The sequence below is a fragment of the Mesocricetus auratus genome, unplaced genomic scaffold (assembly GCF_017639785.1).
Source record: "Mesocricetus auratus isolate SY011 unplaced genomic scaffold, BCM_Maur_2.0 Super-Scaffold_100029, whole genome shotgun sequence".
Classification (NCBI taxonomy): Eukaryota; Metazoa; Chordata; class Mammalia; order Rodentia; family Cricetidae; genus Mesocricetus; species Mesocricetus auratus.
Genome location: NW_024429210.1, coordinates 18,215,278 through 18,224,023, shown reverse-complemented (window position 1 = coordinate 18,224,023; position 8,746 = coordinate 18,215,278). Strand labels below are relative to the sequence as shown.

At 50.4% G+C, this 8,746-nt stretch overlaps 1 protein-coding gene across 5 annotated transcripts in view; it reads left to right on the top strand.

Annotated features, from left to right (window-relative positions):
- Nucleotides 1-4,577: 4,577 nt before the first annotated feature.
- Ccdc85a (coiled-coil domain containing 85A) overlaps nt 4,578-8,746 on the top strand; it is a 209,102-nt gene continuing 204,933 nt past the window's right edge. For 3 of the 5 annotated variants that reach the window (XM_005070357.4, XM_013113616.3, XM_013113615.3), the window contains exon 1: nt 4,580-5,627. In XM_005070357.4, coding sequence (XP_005070414.1) covers nt 5,367-5,627 — 261 coding nt within the window. In that variant the 5' untranslated portion in view covers nt 4,580-5,366. Of the gene's footprint in view, nt 5,628-8,746 lie in introns of all 5 variants that reach the window. The other 2 variants (XM_013113614.3, XM_005070356.4) reach the window with 2 other exon arrangements.

Below are 8,746 nucleotides of genomic sequence, written 5' to 3'. Positions count from 1 at the left end.
AAGTAGCAGGAACATTACAGTGCAGTTGAGAATTCTGTGTGCCCTAGGGAGATGATGAAAGGCACTGAGTTAGAGAACCCATGTCTTAGTTTTCTTCTGCATCCCACTACTCAGCTTGGCTTTGTGATCTCTTGAACTTTTAAATAAACTGCCCTCTGGGGCAATGAACACACATTAAAGCAACATAGTTATCTACACTATGAACCAGAAATAACCACCTTGGAGGACCAGCGCATTATATTTACAAGCATTATTAACTGATTCCTGAACGGTTGTCTATGTGATACTCATTGAATTTACCACAGAGGACTCCAGGATGCCCACTTGAGTGATCTCAAATCTCTCCTCTCTTTTCTAGCAAACAAGGACATCAGAAGCAACCCCATTATCAACTGCAAGAGTCTGGCCTGAGCCTGCAATTACTTCTCTGAAAATGAACTGGTGGCATATATCCTGGAGGTGACCAACAAGACTCTGCATTCATGTTTGAGAAAGCACTTCTCCATTCAGTGTGGCTATGACACCCAGGGCAGGGCAGAGTATGTTCTGAAGGGCACTGAGCAGGACTCCAATTTTAGTCTACTGTTCACAACATTGAATTATTGGGGGGGGTCACAAACATCTCAGTTGATGCCACAGCTGTCAGAGCCTGGACTGTTGGAGAAATAGAGAACAGACTTCCTTCCTAATCTGCCTGACACACTGTGAATATTCAGGGCAAGTTGACTTCTGTATACAAAGCAAAACAAAACAATCCTCACACAAATGTGTGAAGAGGTGTGGTGTTTTCACTTGTAAGGGGTGAATAGAGGGACTACAGTCTTCCAGATTTGATGGCTCAGAGCTCTCAGGACAAGCAGCAGAGGGTGAGCTCTGCAGGGGTTTTGCCTTGCAGGTCAGGCCAGATAGTGCATTTAGAGCTTTCTTTTCCCTGTTACCAAGGATATGGGTTCTCAGAAATACTACAGGCACGGCTGCGGTGTTGTATGTGATCTGCTGTTTTCCCATAGGAAGATCCCTTCAGGAAGCTGCCCTCCTTTCGTGCTCTTTTTGTGTGCACATCAGAGCACAGATGCCCCTCCCCCAAGGACTGAGTTCCAGACACATTTGAACAACCTCTACTAAGCTTCTGCAACTCATGCTTTACTTGCCAGATGTGGTATAGGATTCAATTGATGAATGAGATCCTTGCCCTCCAAAAAGGAAGGCTATAGGGTGGGATGAGTGCTATTCACTTGCTGTAGAGCCAGGCAGACAGTAGTAACTAAAGCTCAGCCATGCCTTGTTTTAAGTGGTATCCTATTGGTTTCCTGTAGAGACTACAAACCTACTGGCTTAAAAATAACAGAAACGTAGTTTTTCACAGAAAGCCAGGCTTCTGAAACAAATCTTACAGAGTTGAAATCTGTGTAGCAGGAGGCTGTGTTCCACTGAAAGCTCCAGGCAGTATCTGTTTCTGTCTTCTGACTTCTAGGAGCTACTAGAGAGACTGGAGGAGACTTCAAGTCTCCAGCCCCAGCTTTTGTGGTCTCACTGCCTCCTCCTTGTCCTCTGAGAAACGGTCTCAGACTCTCTCTTACCAGTGTGGTTGAGACTGAGGACGGGAAGCTGTATTCTTTTCTGCATTGTTGTGACCATATCTAGCAAGAAGAAACATGTGAAGATAGGGCTATTTGGCTCATGGTCTTAGAAAGTACAGTCCATCAGACATGGAGGGCATAACTCTGGACTCAGAATTGGGCGTCAAAGGTGAACAGCAATGCATTTGGGTTGAATGTTTCCTGATAAATTGGCTCTTGATGAAACAGACAGGATGTTTCTATAGCTGCCTGTGTTACTGGGCTCAACACAAGATACAGCGAGATCTCTCCTGTCTTACCATGCAGATTGCTTTTGTCTGGCACTATTAGCAAAAACCCTGTCAACTGAATGCATGTTGCAGATTATTGCCACATTTTATCCTAATTTTAAATGATCCTGAAAAAATTTTAAGTGTGTACCACTTTTCCAGCTTCCCCCATAGAACAATTATTTACTTAACAGTAGTTAATATTTTCAAAATTAAGAGGACTTGTGCACATGTTGTGGTTTGTAAGATAATTCAGACAGAGAGAATAGAAGAACCTGGAAAAAGGAAGGCCCCTGGGAATCTTGTTCCCTTCACCCTCTTCTTATCCCTCTTTTTAAAGTTCAGAGCTTATTCTGCATTAGGAAGTGGATCTTGTTCTTCAAGGAGCTAAGGGGTACACAGAGGGAAGACACTCTTGGCTGTCCAGTTACTGGGTGACTTAACAGACATTAGACATTTCCCCACAGTTCTGGAGTCTGTGAAATTTAAGGTTAGGGGTCAATAGTACAAGTGGGACCTGGTGTACCTCATGAAGGGGGCTAAAGATCGTGAACACATGACACCGGAGTGGAAAGGACAAAAGATAAGCCTGCCACGAACCCTGAAGAGAAAGCTGGTGTCTCGGGGTAAATGCCATGGTAGGTCCAAGGCTCAGACAAGAAGCTGGCCCTGGGCACTGTGATCAATGGGCTTGACTTCAGAGTCATCATGACAGTATTTAAATGCTTCATCTCCATGGTGGCCTAAGGGCCAGTAACTCCAGAGGATTAATTTAAGACCCTCACCCAGCCCCTGCATGACAGGATGCAGAAAAGACCCAGCAAGGTGTAGACTGTTGACTCAGCACCATGTGCTGAGCTCCTGACCTTGCCCAACCTTGCCCTAGTCACTAGGAAGCCAGATGCCCTCCATGTAGTAAGGAACCAATCAGAAGTTAGCTGGCGGGCTCTGGTTGTACTTTACTGATAACAGTGAAATACAGAGCATAGCAACCACCTTAGGAAGGCCTCCAGGCATAGCAACCTTCCTGCAGCTGCAGCTGACCAATCAACACAGAACAGGTGGCTGAAGCCTGTATGTACACCAATCCTGAGACTGTTGCTATACCCTGGCAGACACCCAGACACTCCCCTTGCTCTACCCCAATATACTCCCTGCCCCACTGCTGCTTGAAGTCCTTCCTGCCCCACCCACTGTGTCAGAGGGAACCGAGTTAACCCATAAAATTAAAGACTCTTTGCTTTTGCATCGGATCAGGTTTCTTGGTGATTTTGGGGTTCAGAGTTTGGGCACAACACGAACAAGTAGCAAGACTCATAATTCTCCATCTTGCATTTTTCCCTTCCCATCCCCAAAGTGGTCTGAGACACCATCTTGAAAACCTTCTGTGCATTTATCGGAGAGATGGGGAAATATCATGACAATTACAGGGGTGTAGTCAAGACCGCCCATCACAGCAGGGGAGAGAGTGGAGAAGTTACCATAGGTGAAAGGGTGGGATGGTTGTACACTGAGGTGAGCTGTGAGAAGCGCTGTAGCTGTGTTTGGGCTAGCTGTCTGAGAATGCTGAGTGACCTCCTGCAGGCAGGCAGTGGGCTCCTTCACTCTAGGCAGACTGCAGAGAGGAGCCACCCTCTCCCTTAATTACAATGCTGGTTGCAAATCTGACCAAAGGTTGGTGGGGAGGAGAGTTAGTTCCTGGAGTGTCAGAGAAAAAGTTGGAGGACTTATGTGCTGTGAGAAGAGAGGTCAAGCACCACCCACCACCGTGTAGAAAGAAGCCTGTGGAGAGTCAGTTGCATGGTGTGGGGGGATGTCTTTCTTGGTCAGGGGCAAGTCTCAGTCTCCAACTCATCATCTTTTGACAAGGTGGCAGCTTTAAAGAGGACACACACTGCCTCTCTGGTGGGACCGTGACTGATATCCTTGGTGATGGGAGCCCAGGGTGGGATAGGGTAAGTGATTTTGTAATTTTCCTGTCCCATCAGCTTCCCAGAAATGACATTGTGAGGGTCTGTGCAGGGCTTTAGGAATACAAGTTATTTCCTGCTCAGAAGGATTGCACTCTAATTAACCAGAGGCTAGCCCACTCATAGAATCCAAGGAGTCTCCTTTTGGTTAGGCCATCACAAGGCCAGTCCAGCCTGTGGCAGCCTGCAGCACAGGTGGAAAGTTCGGTTGGTGTTGGTTGGTATTTCAGCTTGTCTATGGGACAGCCTTGTTTTGCAGAGGGTAGGGGGTGTGCAGACCTTAAAATCCAGGCACCAGAAGAAGCAGACATTATTTTGTTTTCTAAAGGCCTTGATGTTTCTCAAATGAAAATTTAAAAGGCCCAGCACTTCCCTGTTCTTTACAAGGAGGTGAGAAAACAAAGGCCTGGGGGTGGGGTGGATGTTCCCAAAGAGCTGGCTGGGTTCAGCGGGCCTTTCCCCTGCTTCTCCGAGCTTCAGGATTTCGTGACCTTGGGTACAGGGTTTTTCCCTCTTCTCCAGTTCCCTGAATTGTAGCTAGCTAATTATTCCAAGGGTCTTGCACTGGCGTTTTCTGCATCTCCATTTCTTCCAAGTATGGAATGTCTCTCATTTTGGTCAGCAAGCCGACTTCCCTGCCTGGTAACTAGTCTGGCTTGCAGAGATGGAGGGGAGGGGACCGCCTTCAGTCACTTGGTGGCGCGCTCGAGCCTCGAAAGGCCCCGGCGACTCCTGCTCCGCACCTGCTCTAGACTCCAGCCCCACCCGCACCCCTGCGCTCTGGGAGCCGCGGCCCCAGCCATCCCAGCAGCACAGCACCGAGTGCTTGGGTCCCAGGAAGCAGCTTGAGCGGCAGCGGCTTCTGGCCCTTACCGGAGGTGCTGCGGGATGCGGCCGCCCAGGGCGCAGCCTTCTCCTCCTGCCGCTCTCCAACCCTCCCCTCCTCCTCCGCTGGGCTCTGAAAACCCAAGGCTTTTCAGAACAGTTTAGAATCGGTGGCGGGAGGACCACAGCCAGCCGGCGGCGGCCAGCCTTTGGGGAAGGGCAGCGGCACAGCGTGCTCCAGCCTTCCCGGGAAGGCCGGGTGCTCAGCAAGCCTTAGGCAGCGAAGAGAGCAGCGGAGCCTCGTGCTGAGCAAGGGGGAGAGAAGAAGGGCGTGTGCGTGTGTCTGACAGATCGTGGGGGAGGACTCGCTGGATCTGGTCAGAGGAGAGGCCAGGGGATTGAGGCAGAATCCTCTGGGTGTCCCCGCCCGCTCCGGTTCCCCGGCGCCCTTCACCATGGACTTGCGCGGAGTTGGGATGGACCACTGCAGCCACCCCCGCCTGGCTGTCGGGCCCTGGGACTCGGCAGGTGCGCGCGCGCGGATGGCGAGGTAGGATGGCTGCGCAGCGAGATCCCCGCCGTCCCTACGTAGTGGTCCCCGGGCGGTGCCGCTGACTCTCGGAGCGCACAGGGGTGTGGGCGGAGGCCGCCCAGCGGCGCCCGCGCCTTCGCCAGTCGCTTTGCCTCTTCCACCCACTCGCACCTGAGGCCTCACCGATACCATGTCGAAGGCGGCTGCAGGCGCGGGGCCGGCGGCCGAAAGTTGTCCTTCGGCTCCAGCCGGCGCGTCGGCAGCCCCGGGAGTGGAGGATCTGTCTAAAGTGACGGACGAAGAGCTGCTGCAGTGGAGCAAGGAGGAGCTTATCCGCAGCCTGCGGCGCGCGGAGGCCGAGAAGGTGAGCGCGATGCTGGACCACAGCAACCTCATTCGCGAGGTCAACCGCCGCCTGCAGCTACATCTCGGCGAGATCCGAGGGCTCAAGGTGAGCTTTGGGCCTGGCAAGCAGGCCGGGCTGGGCGGGGCAGGGATCTGGAGGGGGGCAGTTAAACTTTCGTTCTCGGTCAACAGGTGAGCTTTCCCTTTCTCCCAGTAGCATCCCTTGTCCCCATCTCTAGTCCCGAAGAAAGTTTTCCAAACTTTGGAGCCTCTTGCCTCCGCCTTCTCGTGGGGACTTCCCGGCATCTGGCTTTTTCTCCGATGCTTCTGAGAGTAGGGGAGCAAGAACCAAGGATGCCAGAAGTCAGGGAGCGACACGGTGAGCACTGAGAGCCTAGAAAGTCGATGCATCAAGAATTAGGTTATAATGCCCCGTGGGAGAATTAGCGAGCTTGCGAGCCCAGGGCCTCTTCACCTGTAGGGGTCTGGTGCAGCTGCTCTGGCGCGCCACTGGCTTTCTGGTGATCAGAGGGCAAAGAAAGGGCATCGCTGGTGGGAACAGGAGAGAAGCATCGGGTTGCAGTCTAGGAGCCAATGTGAGTGTGACCAGGTGCTGGGTGCAGGTGAGTGATTTCTGCCTCCAAGTCCCCGTGATTTCCTTCGCCTGCTAAGGTTGTCCTCGCCCGGAGTTGCCTTACTTCCCTGTGCCAGTCACTCCAGATTTCACATTGATTTTACTAAGCGTGGGGGGGGGGCACTGTAGAAGGTGCCGCTAAGTGTCCTTAGTGATGCTTTGGTTTTGAGCCAGGTCTATCCCCAAACCCACGAACTTTCCTTTCTCTTTGGAGAGCTCTAATGTGCCAGCCAGGCTGCTGCAAACCCACCGGGAACCGCCCTGCCGCTGTGCACTGCAAACTTCCTCTGCTCACAGCTTGCCGGGGGCCTCCTGGTATTCCTTCCTCTCATTGTTCTGCTTTTGTTTATAGGAAGCCAGACACAAACGAAATCAATGTAGGAACCCCAGGGACCAAATTCCCTGCAGGCACAAACTGTTCCAGTCTCTCTCCTCGCCCTCTGGGATTCTCAGGGAATAGACACTGTTCCTTAATTGCCCCAGCGCTCCAGCTCTGGGATTCTGGGGTACTGGGAATGGGAAGGGCCAGTTGCTCCAGGCTCACCAGTGGAGATGACTGCCTCAGGTTCGAACCCAGTGTCACACACTCCCCAGAGTGGGTGCACATAGGAATATTCCCACAGCCAATTTTTTTCTCGTTGAATTCATTACTAATGGAGTATTGAAATGAGAGGAAGGCTAGAATAGAAGGAATGTGGTTTTGGAAATAAGGTTAAATTATCTTCCAGGGAGGCAAGCTTTTGTAATTAATTTCTCAGATCCTTGTTTTGTTGATTAATAAAACATGAATAAGATCAATTTCTAAGGGTGTCTTCACAATGAAGCACAGCATTGTAGAGGAAGGTTTGATGCTGGAACTGAGTATAAAATCTGGTAGTTACTGTCACCAGAGGACGGCATACATGTAGAACTGAGTGCCTCTAGGAGCTGGGTTTCTCAGGGAATAGGCCTTGCTTGTCATGCTTTTCTGTAATCCTCTTTCACGGTTTGAAACACAGTGCAGATTGGAAGAGTTTTTCACTAATTTCCTAAAGGTTCCACTCAGACGAAGAACTGTGTAAACAACTAAGAAATCCTTGGAAGTTCTTTTAGGCTGTGTACACCACGTGAAGGCCCACGAGAGACCAGGGAGTGGGGAGTGGTATGAGACCACACTATTTGGTCATGTCTTCGGTGTCCCCATTTAGAGAAACAGCAGTTGGCTCGGTTAGAGCAATTTTGCTCCAAGTAGAAAACTTCCAGGTCTAGATTCATGGCCCAAAATTGCTAGGTTTTGTAGACTACTTCCTTATTCAGTTCGGAAGTGATGGAGGCCGGTCATCATGATGTTCTTTCATGCCTTGGGTTCCAGAACCCTGAGAAGGGATAGGGAGGAAGGGAATGGAGAAATGACAACACGTAGACACACATAGAAAAGCTGGGATAAAGCGGGGTGGGATGTCCTTGCTCTGAGGAGGTGTGAAGCCACAGCACCCTTCAAGCTTGGTGTGCTTATTGTATACAGTTGAACAAGGAGGCAGAGTTCTGCATACAGGTGCACATGCAGGTGAGGTTAATCTATGTAGCTGGACAGGAGAAAGGTTTGTCTCATCTCTGCAGGAGTAGTGGCTGTATGGGAGCAGTCTTCAGGCTCTGAACACCTGGTGAAGGGAGACAGCTACAGTGTGTATTCTGCATACACTGTCGGCATTCGTATTTGAACTCACAGAAGGCTTTGCCATCCTTTAAAGCCTCACTCAGGGAAGGCTTTGCCAATCCCATGGGACTGTGGTATTAGTGTCCTTGACATAGCCATGCCCATGTTAACAGCACACACTGACTCAGGAACAGGTCACTTTCTGTTGCAGAGTCTGCTCCCTTCTTGAGGTAAGCATTGTAGACCCCAGGCCTTCTGTCCACCGTGAGTGCACTGTGGTTTGAAGGCTCTTCCCGTAGGTCGGCCTTCTCCCTTCTGTTCATCAGTTGGGATGGGAGCTTCCTTGGATTCCACAGTGAGTCAGCTTGATTGAATGAATGATAGGTATCTTATCTTTTTATCTTAATGGGAAGAAAGTGATTCCATTTTGGGGTCTTGTGAGGGCCTGGAACTCTTGAAAACTGTAAATGTTGGATAATTGGCATGGCAGTACCTGTGACCTGACTTTAAAAACCATATCTAAATGTTTTGAATTGACTAGGTGGAAATGCCATTGTACAGTTTGGTCAGATGAGGGAAACTGCTGGCCTCTCAGCCTCAGTCTTCTGATCTGTTCAATGGGGTTTTTCACACTATATGAGGTTTCATGAGGGTTAAACATTACACACATACAGAGAGGGCAGTGGGTTGAGAAGGCTTTCTCAAGGTCATGCAGAGTGTAATGTTCAGGAAAGGCTTAGTGGATATTCTCTGTGTCTAGAGTGGCCCCAGAAGACATGGGAAAGGGGATTGCTTAGAGTGCTGATACTGTGAGGGACTAAGAACCATCGGCTTGCGCTGATGAGCCTGGTCCAGCGGCTCTGGAGGAATTCAGCAGGAACAGCTTTTTTGCCCTTATGATATTAATTTTGCCCCTTGCTTTGTGGCTGAGATGAAACACCCTGGCCAAGGAAGC